Source organism: Podarcis vaucheri (assembly GCF_965113315.1).
Source record: "Podarcis vaucheri genome assembly, chromosome: 4".
Taxonomy (NCBI): domain Eukaryota; kingdom Metazoa; phylum Chordata; class Lepidosauria; order Squamata; family Lacertidae; genus Podarcis; species Podarcis vaucheri.
The window spans coordinates 5,424,149-5,442,206 of record NC_138762.1 but is presented as its reverse complement, the minus strand read 5'-3'; the positions used below and the strand labels follow the sequence as shown (position 1 = coordinate 5,442,206).

Below are 18,058 nucleotides of genomic sequence, written 5' to 3'. Positions count from 1 at the left end.
CCTCCTACTGGCAGTAACTTTTCTGCATTGGGTTTGGGTTTCCCCTGCCTTAGCCAGCCTGAGGCATTTTCCTAGCCTCTTCAGTTGTTTCCAGAAAATGCAGACAGTGGGCATATGGAGTGTTTCAACAAAAATGCTGTTCTGCAGAACAGGGGCAGTCACACTAAAAGCCCTGCTCCGAGTTGCTGTGGAGCAGGCTTCTAAGGGATCATTTCTTTCTTCCTCAGAGTTACCGAGACCCTCATTCTCCATGACAGCGTGGCAGCTGTCAAGTCCCCAAAGGCCTTGTCCACCAACCTCTCTCAGCTTCTGCAGGTCAACCATTTTGGCCTGGGGAGAATGAACTTGGTTCCCTGAGGGCCAGGAACACATTGCACTAAGCACACCCCCACGACTTCTGTCCAGAAGGCAGACAGCTGCATTTATAGTATTCTGTACAATACACTGCATGCTGTGCCCCAGCTGGCTTTCTCTCTGCATATCTGTTTTTACAGGTTATTGAGTTAGTTTACTTTGGGAGCTTAGGATTTGTTGTGGGGAGAGTACTCGGCTGCTTTGTCACTGGGGCTGAGATACCACATCTGGCGAGACTTCCCTCTTGCTCATCCAGTGGGCTTCTTCTCTGGGTGGTTCCAAATTTATAGTCCTGACTAGCTTCCCTCTAGGTTTTGATGACTTAAGCGGTATATAAATCCTGTTTTATAAATAAATGGCACCAGGTGATTGACATGTGGACGGCTTCCTCCACCTGTCACTGTTGGCCGGTGGGCTCTTGAATCTAGGATCTCTAAAGTATGGTGTGTGTCCCTCCTTTTGTGTTTTAAAGAGCCCTTGTGATTGTAACACCAACCCTACATTTTATAGGCAGTTGTTGAACAGCAATAGAAGCTAATGGGGAGCCATAGAGGTTCCCAGTGTTTCCTCAGGGGCCTTTCCAGCAGTAAACTTGTGTGCTTGTCATTTGGAAACGAAACAGCACTATCCAAAAGCAATAGGGGCTTCCTCTACATATTCAGGGGACACCCTTGGTACACAGGGTTATATATTTTTTTTAAAAAATCACCTGTTTGTGTAATCCAGTAAGCTGCATAAACTTACTACTCCAAGATAAAATGTGAGAGTCCTTTGAGAGTTATGATCGGCATGTAGGCAGTTACAGAAAAAACAACTGATATGGGGCTTCATACATGACATTTTAATGTGCTGCTTTGTGAACCTGATGGCTTGTAACAGGTTACTGTGTAGAATTACTAAAGCCATTTTTGAACACATGCCCAATATTACAAATGCCTGTTTTGCATGTTTCTATTTCAGCCGCGTCGTTTTGTGTACATTAGCACAGGATTCCAAGCCAGCTGCCCACATATTTCCTGTCAACTAACTGCTTTTTATGCTGGAAGAGTCACACATTGAAGGAAAAGGCCTTCTAGAATTCTAGAATGAGGAAATGTTGCAGCTGAGAACTTGTGTGAAATCCAAGCTTGCCTCAGTTGTGCCACAAGTAAACCAGGGCATTTTGTTGCCGATTTGAAGTGAGCATTCTGCTTTTTCTTGATTTGTACTGCTGACTTGTATTTTCCTTTGCTTTAAATTGGAGAGCATAGCTAAAAAGAGCTGTTATTTCCCATAGTTGTGGTCTCTCTGAAGTCTTGGAAAGAGCTGTGAGGAGCTTGAGGAAATAGTATGTTTAGCATTGACCGTAGTCCTGGCTTTTCAGTCTTCTATTACTATCAGACATGCTGCTCTGAAGGTTGAGTAATGCCTTGGTTTTTATTCTTCCAGGCAGGTGCAGTGATTAACATTTTGCAGTGGTCTCCCTCAGAAGGCGATGGACTCTCCTTCCTTGGGGGTTTTAAGGCAGAGGTTGGATGGCCTTCTGTCATGTATGCTTTATTTGAGATTTTCTACATTGCAGGGGGTTGGACTGGATGATCCCTGGAATCCCTTCCAACTCTGCAGTTCTCTGAGTCTATAAATATATGACACTCAATTAGTCAAACTGTTAAACACTTGTGTTTCTATATAATATAGGTAGACAACTTGCTTCCACCTGGAAGCTGCATATATTTCTCCAGGAGGGTTTTTCCATCATCATTTTATTTGTATGCCATCTTTCCATAAGTAAAACCATGCTCAAGGCATCTTACAACATTACAAGATTTACATAATTACAAACGTAATAAAAATAGTCAGAATAAATAAAACACATCAAAAAGTACACAACTGAATTGAAACAATGTCCGCATAAATCATAAGAATAAAACTAAAGATACAACAACCAATATTAATTAATATCCTTAATTAATAACAAAAAACCAACAAAGCACCTTAAACAAACCACAGCCCAAGAGTCTCTTCAGCAGCCTCAGCTTTTGTAGCTGCAGAGCTTTGTCTTCCCAGGCCAAGTGAGGAAAGGCCAGCAGAGCAGGGAGCGGGTCTTCCAGGACTTGCAAGACCCTCCAGAATGCTGTGGTGCCATGTTGCCAAAAGCACTGAGGGTCCCCCCCCCGGGGTTTGCGCTTTTTTTTTTAACTGACTGCTCCTATAGGTACTCTGTTGTGATACTGTGATGCCCAAAGGTTTTTGCAAGGGGCCCAAAGCCCCTCAAGAATTGCCACAGAAGATCTTGGCCTGTGGTCCCTGGAGGGTTTGACCATGGGTCACTGTGGTCCTTCGCATAAGAAATGGTTAGCCACTGCTGATGCAAAATAACAGCAAGGAGTAAAAATATTTGACACGTAAGACAAAACACTAGGAAGGAAACACTAGGCTCAAAACTTCCATGCCTATGGTTTTCAATGGTTGGTTCCAGGTTTTCCCCTTCCCTTTGATGTTGGTTCATAACAAGGTTCAAAGAAGGCCTGTCATTAGTAACAAGTGGCAAGTCAAAACAGATTGAATGACATCCCATTCTGCCCCCCTTCCCAGGCCAAATAACCGGGGCAAATAGCAGCCCTTTAGGGCAGGCTAAATCTTGTTTTGGTTGGGGTTGAAAGAGGGGCCTTGTGTTTGCTTTGCTTCTGGACAGTTGTTTTCCTATTTCTTCTTCAAAGTTGCTGTTTGCAAAAGCCCTACTTTTACTAAAGGTTCTCAATACTCCATTAGCTTGCTTAGTTTCTGTGCTAGTTTTGTATGGGGAGATCGTAACAACAGGAAGCCTCTGTGATACATTATTTTGTCACAACTGTTCCTCTCCACTTGGAGCCAATCCAGGCATTCCCAGGTCATTTTTTAGACTTTTGAATAGGACGGTACTGTCATATGTATACTTGTAGGGGTTTGCATATTTGAATGTTCACTAGACTAGTATGTTTTGCCTATGTGTTGTCTAAAAGCTTTCAAATATGAAGTCATCCTCCTAGACGTCTAAGATGGTACAGTCCTCTGTGCCTGTTTTTGTTTTAAAGAAAACAGACTGGCCTCGGCCAGGGCAAAAGATAACTGACTCAGCTTTTACAAAATCATTGCAGGATGTGGGGGTAGAAAGACTGGTAGCTGGAGAAGTGGAGCTGTCATGATGGATTGGTTTTATATTGCTGAAATCCTGAAATCCTGTTTGAATCAAGCTCCCCATTGGTATGTCACATTAATACAGAAAAATGCATACTATTTGCATACTATTTGACCGGCCTAACCATGAAACATTGTTAATACAAATGTTGTTGGCCAGCCCTTTGTAGGGTAGCTTCCTATGAGCCTACATTTACAGTCCTGCTATCAAGGAATGTAACACTAAAACCTTGGTGCGGGCCTTTTCTGCTGGTTAAGAGGTCTGAGGCAGGACAAGGAGCCTTGAAAGCAATAAGTGTGTTTCTCTCTCTTTACCTGTAAAAATATTGAACAAAGCCAGATACTTGAGTAACAGCTGTCCAGAACTTTAAGGAAGCAAGGACTGATCATAAAGCTTCAAGCTCACTTTCCCTTTTATCGGAGGAGCTGAGGTTCCCACAAGGGACAGAACAGATAAACTTTTATGTTATTTGCTGTTGGAGTGTGATTTCATGATGGGGAGTGAAAATTACTTAATTTCAAAGCTTTAAATTCTTTCCCCCTTTCTCTTGGCCTTTTTAGGTTGGAAGGTAACCTGGCAAAGCCCCAAGATGTCGCTTCACAACACGAGAGCCTCAGCTCTCCTTGCTTGGGTAAGATGCCTCTTTATTCTTGGTAGCAGCTTAGGATGTGGCCACACTTTGTGCTCTGGGGCCTTCTTTTCCCTCTGCGCTAACTGTGCTCTGGTATCCTTGTCCAAAGTGCTTTGTGTAGCTGACAGTTCCCTTTGCGACACTGTGTTTTTGGTCCAGCAGATCTTCCCTGTGAGAAACAAGTTACTGGGATGTAAAACATGTTACTGTAGGAAAGGCAAAACTGGCAGTAAAAACAGGGCAGTTGTAGCGAGAGAACCAGCTGCGTTTCAGTGACAAAACGGGCAATGAGAGGTCCATAACTCAATTGTAGGGCATCTTTTTTTTTTGTACACAGAAGGTTCTGGGTTCATTTCCCAGAGTCTCCAGGTAGGGTTGGGGGAGACCTCTGCCTGAAGCCCTGGAGAGTGTTTAGTGTGCCAATGTGATTCAAGGCCTGATTGCAAGAATTGAAGCAGTGTAAATTTTAAGTTGTCAGTTAACATGGTTTATTAGCCACATACGCTCCATTATTTAGAAAATGTGCATAGAAGTATGCATAGGGAACTAGATTTAAGTCAGCTTCTCCCCCCCCCCCTTCCTGATTTATGTAATGGGTTTAAATCAATGGCACCCTGAGGAAGCATTTCATTGGGGGGGGGGTTCTTTCCTTAGATGCTCCGTGAAGCTTTCAGATATGCTTGGGATAAGTGTTGAGACCTTGGATTTAATCCAAAACTTCTGGATTTTTTTGCTTTTTATCAGGAAAGGGATGGAGATGAGGGGTTGGACCTCGTTTTGAATGCCTAGAAAGCTCCTAGTGCTTCCTGGACGTTATGTTAATTGTCAGTTGCTCCCACTCCCTCAGACTCCTTAAAGATATTGATGAAGTTTACACATGTTTGGAAAAGGCCATGGTTAATGTGAGAGCTGTTTAAATTAAGTCTCCCATAACTAGGAAAGAAATTCAGGTACCCCCAGGCAATCATGAAGAATGAGGGTTCATCGGAGCAATGTTGTTCAGTGGTTCCCATATAGAACTGTTTGTATGAGTTCCTACGTGAGGTTAAGGCACCAAGGCAGGGCGCGTAAGAAAATCCCTGCTGAAACAATATAAATGCCTATCTGGTCCATCACTCTGGGCAGCCAGAGCCCTCTGAGAAGCTCACAAACAGGACATGAGAGTACCAGCCCCCTCCCACTGGTAACTGAGGCCTGCTGTCTCCTCTGGACACTGGGACTTGTAGACTAAATCCATGTAGAGTTGTATCAAGCAGGAGGCAAGGAAAGTAATTTGTACTTCTTCTGCACCCTATTCCAAAGCCTCATGATCAGTTGTGATGTACCCATTAAGTTTTTTTCTTTATGGCAGATGGGCAGGGCATGTTCCTGTTGACTTGCTGAAGGCTGTTATCTATCACTCATCTTTGTGTCTGATCTGAGATCCTTCCATCTCCAAGTGCAAGGTGTATGCAGGGCATTGCTAAGTGCTTATATGTTTTCCTTAATGGGGTTTCCACCAAGCTTACGTGTTGGTAAACTGCAATTAAAGGTAAAGGTAAAGGTACCCCTGCCCGAACGGGCCAGTCTTGACAGACTCTGGGGTTTGTGCGCCCATCTCACTCTAGAGGCCGGGGGCCAGTGCTGTCCGGAGACACTTCCGGGTCACGTGGCCAGCGTGACAAAGCTGCATCTGGCGAGCCAGCGCAGCACACGGAACGCCGTTTACCTTCCCGCTGGTAAGCGGTACCTATTTATCTACTTGCACCCGGGGGTGCTTTCGAACTGCTAGGTTGGCAGGCGCTGGGACCGAGCAGCGGGAGCGCACCCCGCCGCGGGGATTCGAACCGCCGACCTTTCGATCGGCAAGCCCTAGGCGCTGAGGCTTTTACCCACAGCGCCACCCGCGTCCCCAAACTGCAATTGGCACATCACAAGTTTCAGAATTGATACACTGACTGAGCTGTAAGATGCTGACCTTATTCCTTAACTTGCCAGCAAGTGGATTTCTAGCCTGTGATTTGATTCATCCTCTCTTCTTCAGGTGAACAGTCTGAAGCTGGATGATACCCTGAATTCATTGTCTCAGCTCCAAGACTGCAGCATCTTCATCAAGATAATCAACAAAATGTAAGAGGCACCGATGACACCTTCCTTCCTATACTGTGAAGTCAATGTTCATTGTAATGTTGTTGTTTTTTAAGTCTTGTAGGGAAAGAGGCTGAATGCTACAGCCAGTGAACAGCAGTAGCAAATAATGTACAAAAAGTGATCAGTATAACTGCTAGTCATAAAGATGATCAAGCTTTGAAGAGCCCTGCAGGCGCATCCTCGGGTGCTGGAAAACCTTTTAGTTAGTTCCCATCCCTGGCTCCTCTAGTGCTTTTACCTCTATGCTGTAGGCTACTCTTTGCAGGAACAAGTGCTTGGGAACCAGCTGCTTTAATAATGCACCCCCCCCTCCGAATGCTAATACAGAATTAAGTACTTGTGTAAATTCTCACTTCCCCATAGCCCTGACAATGAGCTTCCTCCCTTCCAGTGTTGTTCAAGTACATAGGTGAACTCTGTAGCACTTTCAGAGTCTTAGGAATAACCATAGTGGAACTCGGAGGTTTTAAGGAATTATAGCCTGTTTGCTGTTGATTACATTCTTTGTCTCTTAATTCTGAATTAAATGCAGAACATATTCTGATATAGTGGGTTTTTTTTATTTGATGAAAGTTATTTTTGTACTTTACATCCTAAGCTGGGAGAGTCTCTCTTGATGCACCTGATGGACAGCTGGAGGTGCATTTAAGAAATGATTCCCAGTTGTGTAGGAGGAGGTAGTGAAGAGGACTTCCTTCAGAGCCTGTATTTACTCAAAGCCTACTTAATCCCATTCCATCTGGTTTTGAACTCTGATAAACAAATCCATGAAACAAGCTGCCATGTTAGGCACTTTGCCTGCACTGTAAGAACTTTGGGGTTTTTGTAAAGGTTTGGGGAGGATGAGGAGACTCGGTTCAAAAACTGCAAATGATCTGCACCTCAGTTTATGAAGTACTGTGTAAAAGGGGTGTCAGGTTTTCTCCTAAGCCTCCTGCTGGATTTCAGGAATTAGTGGTGTCCCTCCATTGCAGTTCTGTAGATACTTAATTTTCATCTTCATCTTCTAGGAGCATATTGGAGGTGTGCAGGCAGCCTCATAATTTCTCCTGAAATGCTTGAAAGCCCAAAGCACCCTGAAATGCAGCTTATACTGCCCAGATACCATCTTAATGTTTTATCTGTCGGGTGTTTTCATAATGCTAAGATGCTTAAATTACTTTTCTACAAATATATCCAAAGCAACATATAAAAATAAATGCTAACTACTAGAATGTTGCAGGCAACCAATCAATCAATCAATCAATCAGTCACAAAACAAACAGCAGACAAAAGTCAGAACTCTAAAACAGGAGGGTACCATTAAAAGTATTGTTAAATTTTGTTTTAAAAGTGTTAGTCTGATATCCAAGTACTGATAAGAAGGTGCTGAACAATTTTGTTGGTGTTCCAAAAGTGAGGTGCCATCATACTCTCCCCAACAGGCCATGTAAGGTCTTAAAAGTTAGTCACATGTGGGTGAAGGTGACCTTCAATGTACTCTGTCCCAAGGTGTTCGCCACCCTGGATTCCTTTGGGAGGAAGGGCGGGATATGAATTGAATCATAATAAATTTGCTATTCTTTACCTACCTGGTTCAAGCACCTTGCAGTGAAGCAAATCCCTTCCTTGCATTTTTAGAGCTAACATTTTAATTCTTGGCAGTTTGCTGTGTCAGACTCTGAAGTTGTTTGGGTTCTGCTGAGCAGCCTGAGCTCAGAGTAGATGAGTGTGGGTGCTTGGCTGAAAAAAAGCCACTGATCAAAAGTCCTAAAATTGTGAAGCGTGGAACTAGGATAGCTCACAAGTTGGTAGAGCATGAGCCTCTTGATCTCAGGGTTGTGGGTTCGAGACCCACATTGAGCAAAGGATTCCTGCATTGCAGAGGGTTGGACTAGATGACCCTTGCGGTCCTTTTCCAACTCTGCAACTCCATGGTTCTCAGATACTTGTTTCAGGCAGCATAGTACAGGGGTTGTTCCAGGCCTGACTCTTAGTGTCACAAACTTGAGAAGCAGCACAATTGGCTCCCCCTCGTGGCTCTTTTGAGTGCATCATTGTGCAGTCTCTGGTGGGCGTTGATCACAATGTAAACAAGGAAGTAAACAGAATCTAATCGTTAGTAATTAAGTCTGGAGAGTTCTGCCTCTGGACGCAAAGGATAAGTGGAGGACACCAGGGACAGCGGTTGTCTTTCTGAGGGTTCATTTTGTGTTCTGGTCTGTGTTAGTCTTGCAGTCTGATCATCAAGTCTTTTCCCTACCCACCGTTCCCAGTATGAACCTAGTCAGATGCTCCCATAGTTTCTGGTCATACAGAGATACCAATGACATTGATAAGCAGCTGGCAGTTGTGGTGTTTCCCACTGCTGCCTTTTCAAGAACAATCAGACCAGCCTTCCCCAATCTGGTGCCCCCCGGATGTTTTGGACTACAACTGCTATCAGGCCCAGCACCATATGGCCATGATCATTGGGACTCATGGGAGTTGTAGTCCAAATCAACAGGAGATCATGGGGAGGGCTTGATTGGACAGCTTTAGGGACTGATACATCATTTAATCTTCTATGTTCATAGGAAGTCTATTTCAGATTACTTTATTGTATGAATGCCCTTTATGAAGCAAGCAAAAAAAAAATCCTTTGCTTTGTCTTTTAGCTAGATCTCCTGCTTCATTAATGGCGTAATAGCTTAAAAATGCTTACTCTTTTTCACTTAATGACACTTCTCCCTGCCCACAAATACACCAGCCTGCTTTGAATTGGAACTAGTTGTACCCAGACTACTTCCCTGTCCAGTTTCGCAAGGGAAACGGCTACCGTTTTACCATGTTACATAGCTTCAGGCTTCAAAGAGGTCCATTCTAGGTGCCACAGTAAACAGGCTGGACTGTAGATGTGAACTCTTCCTCATTTGTTTCCGATTCTCATCATCCCTCTGGTCAAATAGTTCATCAGGAATGACTCTGTCTCTCCGTTGAAGTGCTTGCTTTGTTCTCTTCCAGTCATGGCTCTGAAGAGGGACGGGACCCTTTGCAGCAGAGTTTGCCAGACCGGGTTGCCTATGTCGTCGGCTTTCTCAAGAGTAAGAGATCCTGCCACTTGGTGCATCTTGGCTCTTTCTGAATTTAGATAATCTGTTGTCTGCACATCAGCCTGAGCCTCCATCTGCCACACTCTCCAATGTGGAGGAAGCTGGCAAGCAAAGCTGTTGTTAATGCAGAAACTTCTTAACAGTCTCCCCTGTTCCTAGAAGATAGAGTTGGTGGCAAGAGTGGCACTTTTCCATACTGCACTACTTTTTCCCACTCATACAGTTAAAAATTACAAGAGTATGTGAGCCTGTGTGCAGCTCCCACAATGATTTTGTGAAGACTGAACATTGGAAGAAAGTAGCCAGCAGGTCCCTCTACCCATGTAAGGCCAGGGGAGGGGAGGGGAATAAGCATGGCAAGACTTGCTAGGCTTAAGTTCCCCTTCTGCCTGCTGGTCCCCCTTGTGCAGGAGAGAAGAGAGAAAACTCAGCCAGAGACATTTAGCTGCCCAGAGGTGATTCTTACTTGCCTTGGGTCCACTTGGTGAAAGGCTGTTTCAAGCCTGATCTCAGGTTCAGTCCAAAGGTGCTCATGGCAAGCTGCCACAGCTAAAGGAGAGGAAGCCATTGGAACGCCTCTGCTGCTTCTGAGCAGTAAGTGCCCCAGAGCAGCTAAAAAGATGACGTGTACATAGATGTAAAGCAATCTAAGCTTTAGAGCCGAAATGGACAAAAATGTAGTGGCTACACTCCTCATTTTTGAAGCCGAAAACCTTCCTAGATCTTTTTGATAAACCACCCCTGCACTCTCAGTTTGGCAGCCTTCCACCTGAGGGTGGGGTGCGGGTGTGGGTTTGTTTTGGGTTCCATAACTAGCCTAGACCTTTTCCTTGGGTTTGGTGCTGTGATTGAATTCAAAGACGCCTTTTTAAAATTCACATTCCTCTTCCAGAACGCTGCAAGCACAAATCCACAGCACAGAACTTGGTGTCTGAGGAGAAGCTTCTAGCAGCGGAGGAGTTGGAGCTAGCCAAGGTATGCACACACCTGCTGCTCTCTTTATATAGGGGCTCAGGCCGGCATTGTGGGAGATGGTGGTTAGCAGCGTCAAGAGGACATGCTGGAATGAGATTCTTAACGTGCCCCAGAGGGTGAGAGGGTGGTGCTCAAACAGGGCTCAATAAGCTAAAATGCATTAGGAAATATATGTTTTAAAGTCATCGGCAGAAGGAAACACATTGCAGCTTATAAAAGGGGTGAGTGTAATGGTATGAAGGAGCAATCAACAGTACATTGTACATGAATAAATATTGGGAAAGGGAAAAATAAGGAACAATGTTATGCAGATGATGATTATATGGAAAGCAAGATAGAATATGAATATGTGACTTTGCTATTAAACTTTGAAAACCAATATGCAAGATTTCAGCTGAATTGAATAAATTTATTACGGTCATAGACCAGAAGAAAGGAAAAAAACATAAAAGGCAGCAATAATTTACAAGGGAATGATGGTGTCAGTTAAAAGTTGTAAAATTATACATAAAAACAATACACATACACTCACACACCCACCCACACACACACACACATATACATACTCATATATGCACTACAGTATATGTATGGGCTTAAAAAAGGGGGGGGGCTTATCCAGGGGTCAGATCTTTTACTTTTTTACAGCTAATGCCCTCCGCTTGATCGCGGCCGCAGAAAACTTGGCCACTTTCAGTGTTACTTCTGGGTTTTTGTCTCCTAGTAGGATTTTCAGCCGCTGAGATTCAGATCGACCTGGAAATTTCTGAACGATAGGGGAGATAAACAGCAACCTGATATCCCCGTAAAGGTCGCAGTGTAACAGCACATGTGAAGCCGTTTCCACCTCCTTCAGACCACATGGGCAAACTCGTTCAGCATGGGGTGTGCCCTCGTATCTGCCCTTTAGTAAGGCAGATGGCAATACATCAAATCTAGTAAGGGTAAACGCCCGCCTATATTTTGCGATTTGTAGGTCCAGCAAATATGGGGTTAGATTAAACCCTTTTCCATAATCTTGGATAGCTGGATATTTATCTATCTTGCTCATATGGTCCTGAAGCTCTACATCTCCTATTCGCTGGCTCACCATCATTTTAGCCTTTTCAAAGCCTGAGGCTATGAGTTCTTGTGAGGAAAGCCCCAGGCCCCTCAATTTTTCATAAAGCGACAATCTCCATTTAGACTGGAACGGGTCTAGTAGAGTCAATGGAGCCACTCCCACTGGGAAAAATATGAGTTTTAGCCAGAAGTGAATCTTCAGGATCCATATCCTGGCATTAATAGGGAGTTGGCCAACCTCCAGCCTAATGGCAGTGTTAGAGACACAGGTAGGTAACCCTAGTAGGGAACGATAAAATTTAGTTTGTACAGATTCCAGGGACTTGAATTTTTGACAATTAAATATCTGGGTGCCATACGTCAATTGTGGAAGTATTTTTGCAACAAAGACCTGGGAGGCAGCAGGAACATATTGACCTCCTTTTCTGTAAAAGAATCTTATGGTAGCTCTGGAAGATCTTTGCGCATTTACAATGGAATTCTTAATCTGATGGCACCAAGATCCCTTCTCATCAAAAATTATTCCAAGATATCTAAAAGATGTTACTTGCTCAATAGGTTGGTTATTAATTTTCCATTTATGTCGGAGTTTTCTCTTGGAGAACACCATAATTTTTGATTTGGTGTAGTTTATTATTAGGTGTTCAGCTTCGCAATACTCTGTAAGAGCTCGTAAAAGTTTTCTTAGACCCACACAAGAGAAGGAAATAAGTGCCGCATCATCCGCGTACAAAAGGACTGGGATTGGTGTATTATTTAGATTTGGGGAATGAGTACTTGCTTCCTCCATCTTCCCGATTAAGGAGTTTATATAGAAGTTAAAAAGAATAGGGGCAAGAACACAGCCTTGCTTGACACCATGGGAACTTTGGATTTCCTTTGATAGGTTCCCATAACGGTCGCATCTAACACGGATCCGAGTATTTTCATGTAGTCTACGGATAAGAAGCAAAAGACGTCTATCGATGTTTGTGACATTTAGTTTTTCCCAAAGTCTGTGCCGGGGTATCGAGTCGAAGGCTGATTTGAAATCTATAAAGGCTACATAGAGAGAGCCTCCTTTCTTTGAGGTGTATTTCTCCACTAGATGTAATATGCAAGATTAAAGTTAACCATTGGTGGGTCATATGCTGCCTTCCCCCACAAACTCCACCAGCCCTCTAGATTTCCATCATGAGCTAGTCTCTTGACCAAAGTTTTATTCCACTCCACAGCTGTCCTAGATCACCTTCACTATGCATGCAGATGTGCCCTCACAGTGAAGTTCATTAACACAAGTCATTGTTTTAAACACATACAGTGGTGGCCTGATAAGTGGGAGGAGCTATTTCCAAATTATGGAAAATCACGCACCAGTGGTGGAAAGATAGCAACCAATCCTGGATCGACATCCAGCTTATTTTAAAAAGGTTCTAAGGACATCTGTAGAAAGCTCTATACATGACATCAGAGTTCATATCTTTGCATCTTCTGACGGGCAAAATGCACAGTCTTGCGCTCCCTTTGTATGTGGCATGTGATGTTACATCACTCTGTCTCTGCTGTTCTTCAGGTGGTCATGCTGCTGTTTTACTATGCTTCCATGAGTGATAAGATTCCCAGAGAATGGACCACGGTTGAGTATGATCTCCAGGTAACTCAAACATTCTGCCTCCAGTTATAGATGCCTTATCATCTAAGTGACCTTTTGGAGCCTGCTAGGGATGGAAGAACTGTCTGTGGTGATGGTTTTGGGGTGGCTCACATTCCACAAAGGATAGTCCAAGCTAAAGCTTGCTTAAAGGGCAGGATACCTTCCTCTGGCTTTACATGTGACCAGAAGTTCCTTTGGCTGGGAACCACAAGTAGGGAGGGCTGCACATTTCCTCCAGGGGGGGGGCAACTGGTTGGCCACTGTGGGAAGAGCCATGTGCTGAACTAGAGGAGCCATTTGCCTCATCCAGCAATGAAGGCTGCTCTTAGGTTCACAGTTGCTCATGCTGCCCTGTCTCTTCCTCCTCCTCCTCCTCCTCCCTGTTCCCTCAGGCGGAGATGGCTAAGTCGCTGAACTTCATGTTGTACAACGAAGATTGCCTCGGTGAGAATCTGGAGACCTTCCTTCAAAAGAAAAGTAAGTGCCGGGTGAGCATGCGGGACTGAAATACCTTCAGGGGCACGAGGCTGCCCTGCTGACTTCAGTGGCTCAACCCAGATCGGGCCACACAGTTTGATCTTATAGCTGCCCCACCACAGGTTTGTTGGAACAGCAGCGGGGGGGGGGGAGGCAGTGGTTCCTATACAGCAAGTCTAAAGAGGATAAAGACTGAGCCACTAGTTGGGGGTGGCGTTTTTTGTCTGTTGAGATGCAAGTGTTCTTGGTGAGGTTAAGGCATTGGTTCAAAAGCTACTGTCTTGCTTTTCCAAAGCAAGTAGGAGCCAGGTGTAGGCATTAGCATGGCAGAATTTACAGAGGGTGGGGAGAGTCAAAGGGAACGATGCTGGCTGAGCTCTTGCAAATTGGTCGGAGTGAGCAGGAGCTTTAAGGGCCGGAGATACTGCATTGATGCAGAATACTGCTGTCCAGAGCTGGCTCAAGACTTGCACCCCTTATGTGGCGGCTTCTGAAAAACACTTCCCTGTGGAGGTATTCTGTCTGGCAGACAAAGCCTCTTCTTGCTTCTGGCCCATTGGCATGCAACATCTGCACGCCAGTGATGCACATCTCCAGCCTCAGTCAAGTTGTATATCTGCATGCAAATGAGTCAGAATAAGATTTTATGCCTTGTAAACTTCCCATGTTGGATACAGAGTAAACATCATTATGCAGCCTCTGTATGGGGGCCCTAAACTGCAGAGAATCCTGGAAAGTGGATTTCTCCTTGTCCTCACAAGACACTTTGATTGTGTGTTGTGTTTGCCTTTAGATTGTCTGCCTGTTACTGTCAGTGAAAGGCCCTTTATGCTTTGGGAACATACTATCTCCCATTTCATAGAATCATAGAATCATAGAATCATAGAGTTGGAAGAGACCACAAGGGCCATCGAGTCCAACCCCCTGCCAAGCAGGAAACACCATCAGAGCACTCCTGACATATGGTTGTCAAGCCTCTGCTTAAAGACCTCCAAAGTAGGAGACTCCACCACACTCCTTGGCAGCAAATTCCACTGTCGAACAGCTCTTACTGTCAGGAAGTTCTTCCTAATGTTTAGGTGGAATCTTCTTTCTTGTAGTTTGGATCCATTGCTCCGTGTCCGCTTCTCTGGAGCAGTAGAAAACAACCTTTCTCCCTCCTCTATGTGACATCCTTTTATATATTTGAACATGGCTATCATATCACCCCTTAACCTCCTCTTCTCCAGGCTAAACATGCCCAGCTCCCTTAGCCGTTCCTCATAAGGCATCGTTTCCAGGCCTTTGACCATTTTGGTTGCCCTCTTCTGGACACGTTCCAGTTTGTCAGTGTCCTTCTTGAATTGTGGTGCCCAGAACTGGACACAGTACTCCAGGTGTGGTCTGACCAGAGCAGAATACAGTGGCACTATTACTTCCCTTGATCTAGATGCTATACTCCTATTGATGCAGCCCAGAATTGCATTGGCTTTTTTAGCTGCCGCGTCACACTGTTGGCTCATGTCAAGTTTGTGGTCAACCAAGACTCCTAGATCCTTTTCACATGTACTGCTCTCAAGCCAGGTGTCACCCATCTTGTATTTGTGCCTCTCATTTTTTTTGCCCAAGTGCAATACTTTACATTTCTCCCTGTTAAAATTCATCTTGTTTGTTTTTGCCCAGTTCTCTAATCTGTCAAGGTCGTTTTGGTATTCCTGATTCTATAAGCCACTCATAGCCCCTCTTCCTTGCTTTTTTCTTCCTCCGCTTAAAAAAAACCCCTGAAACATTTTCTTCATAAGCTGGTTGAAACCGAATTCTTCGTCCCTTGAACTTCTTCAGCTGACCCAAACGGGGTGGGTGGGGGGTGAATGGACCCTGAGCTTCAGGTTTTGCTGCTTTTGCTTCTTTCTTGGCTGCTGCCAAGCTGGCTCTGACATCCTGCACACCTTCCCTCTTCCTCTAGTGCCACAATCATCCAGTATCTCCAGCACCAGCTCGGAGGAGACCACCCCACCAAGGCGAGAGGTACACTTCTTGAAGCTGCAGAAGGTCGCCTCTTCATCCGGCTTGAATAAGTAAGTTATTGATGAGTTGTTTCCCAGGATTCGTGGTTGTAATTCCAGCAGTCTGATGCCACACAGGCAGATGAAAACCCTCCTTTCAGGGCACTTGCAGGATTTGATATGGCCCCTGCCTGGGGAAACCAAATTCTGTTCCAAGGAGACACCAGATCTCTGCTTTTGATCTAACTAAGTTACTTGAGGCTTTTCCCTCAGCTTGTGAAGGTGGAATCTGATTTTTTGTAGAATTCTGAGTTGCCTTTGGAAGCGTGGAATTTGTGGTTTGCACAGAAACTGGCAGGGAGAGAATAAAGAGGTGGTGAAGAGATGATAGGGAGTTGTATAGGCAGTGAAGCCCCATACCATAATTACCATAATGCCCTTCACCAGCAGATTCTAGGTGGGTTATAACAAAATAAGACACAGAACTGAAAACAGCTGAAGGAAATTCAGTTGCAGGAATAGGCCGGGTTGTGAAAACATGTTGTACCTCTGGTGTCAAAAGCTGGAGTAAAGAGACTTCCTGGGGTGAGGCCTGGGAACAGAGTTCTTCCTCCACCACAGCACCCCCATGTGGCCAAACTGTGTGTCTGCTCAAAACAGAATTGGTGAATCCCATTGTGGGTGCAGGTGGGCTAAGAGACCTTAAATGTCAGTTTGGAAAGCGTATGTGTGCCTGCTCAATTCATGTTTCTAGTGATATGCCCAAGGAAGGAGGTTACATTTAAGCCAACTTTATGGAAACTTCTAAAAATAGAAGATAATCACATAAAAATGTATGTGAATGACAATATATCAAATATCATCTAGATTATAGAGTCAGCTGAGTAGCTGTAAGACTTCACAAGACCTTGGGTCTCCAAGGTTCCTTAGATCACTTAATAACATTTTCATTAGGTCTAGGTTCCCCCACTCCCACAGAGTGTTTTTCTGGTGAACAGTTTGAAGGGAAATTCAGGAAAATAAAGTGCATTCCCCTGAGACAGTTCTCTTTTAAGCAGCTCTCACTCCAGTCCTTTAAATAGTTCTAAGTAAAGTTTTTTAAAAGCAATGTTGTTAGGTTCTGCTCGAATAATAATAATAATAATAATAATAATAATAATAATAATAATAATAAATTTTATTTATATCCCGCCCTCCCCAGCCCAAGCTGGGCTCAGGGCGGCTAACAACAATCAAAATAGTCCAACATTCTAAAACATTCATTATAAGATTAATTAAATCAAATTAAAATCAAATTAATGGCAACCATCAAGCAAAATTTTGTGCAGATTGCCAGAGGAGGGGGTCAGGCTGCGCCCTGACAAAAGGCCTGGTGGAACAGCTCTGTCTTGCAGGCCCTGCGGAAGGATGTCAGGTCCTGCAGGGCCCTAGTCTCTTGTGACAGAGTGTTCCACCAGATTGGAGCCACGGCCGAGAAAGCCCTGGCTCTAGTTGAGGCCAACCTAACCTCTCTGTGGCCTGGGATCTTTAGGATGTTTTTATTTGCAGACCGTAAATTTCTCTGTGGGACATACCAGGAGAGGCGGTCCCGTAGGTACGAGGGTCCTAGGCCGTATAGGGCTTTAAAAGTTAAAACCAGCACCTTAAACCTGATCCTGTACTCCACCGGGAGCCAGTGCAGCTGGTATAGCACCGGATGAATGTGCTCTCGCAGCGAAGACCCCATAAGGAGTCTCGCCGCGGCATTCTGCACCCGCTGGAGTTTCTGGGTCAGTCTCAAGGGCAGCCCCACGTAGAGCGAGTTACAATAATCCAGTCTGGAGGTGACCGTCGCGTGGATCACAGTGGCTAGGTCAGGGCGAGAGAGATAAGGAGCCATCTGCTTAGCTTGGCGGAGATGGAAAAATGCCGCCTTTGTTATAGCTGTAATCTGCGCTTCCATAGAGAGTGAGGTATCGAAGATTACACCCAAACTCTTAATGGACGATGCTGGCACTAATTGCACCCCCGCAAGAGATGGGAGTTGCCCCCTCGATCCCATATCACTCCGTCCCAGCCAGAGGACCTCTGTCTTCGAAGGATTTAACTTCTTAGAATGCCTGCTTCAGGGGAAGGGGCCGTAGCTCCATGGTAGAGAGCCTGCTTTGCATTGAGAAAGCGCCAGGTTCAGTCCCCACGGGCACCTCCAGGTGAGACCCCTGCCTGAAATCCTGGAGAGCCACTGCCAGTCAGTGTAGGCTGTACTGAGCTGGATGGACCAGGGTTTGACTCAGGAACACAGGAAGTTGCCTCACACTTTCTGCCAAGTGGGGCCAGAAGAATTCTGGAAGCCTGATTGGGAGCGAGTGCTGCCATCAGCCGTAATGGAAGGTGGTGCATGTCGCAGAGCTTGAACCGTGTCCTTGGCAGTCTCTTTGTGATCTCACAGAGGGGCTTGTTCAGCTGGGCTCTCATTGCTGTCTGCAGTGACACAACTGCGGGTGTTGCTGACGTTGGCCGTGCTCTCGTTGGCTGAGTGGCATGGGATAAGCTGGATTTGAACTCTGCTTCAACCTCTTTGCAGCTTGCATGGTGGTATCCCTG

At 44.9% G+C, this 18,058-nt stretch overlaps 1 protein-coding gene across 1 annotated transcript in view; it reads left to right on the top strand.

Annotated features, from left to right (window-relative positions):
* Positions 1–18,058, top strand: part of NUMA1 (nuclear mitotic apparatus protein 1) — a gene marked incomplete at its 5' end in the record, with an annotated part of 77,521 nt that overhangs the window by 32,492 nt on the left and 26,971 nt on the right. Inside the window, 7 exon segments of the mRNA XM_082218957.1 lie at positions 4,072–4,142; positions 6,166–6,251; positions 9,255–9,334; positions 10,236–10,318; positions 12,933–13,013; positions 13,406–13,490; positions 15,436–15,547. Of these exon segments, the coding sequence (XP_082075083.1) occupies positions 4,072–4,142; positions 6,166–6,251; positions 9,255–9,334; positions 10,236–10,318; positions 12,933–13,013; positions 13,406–13,490; positions 15,436–15,547 (598 nt within the window).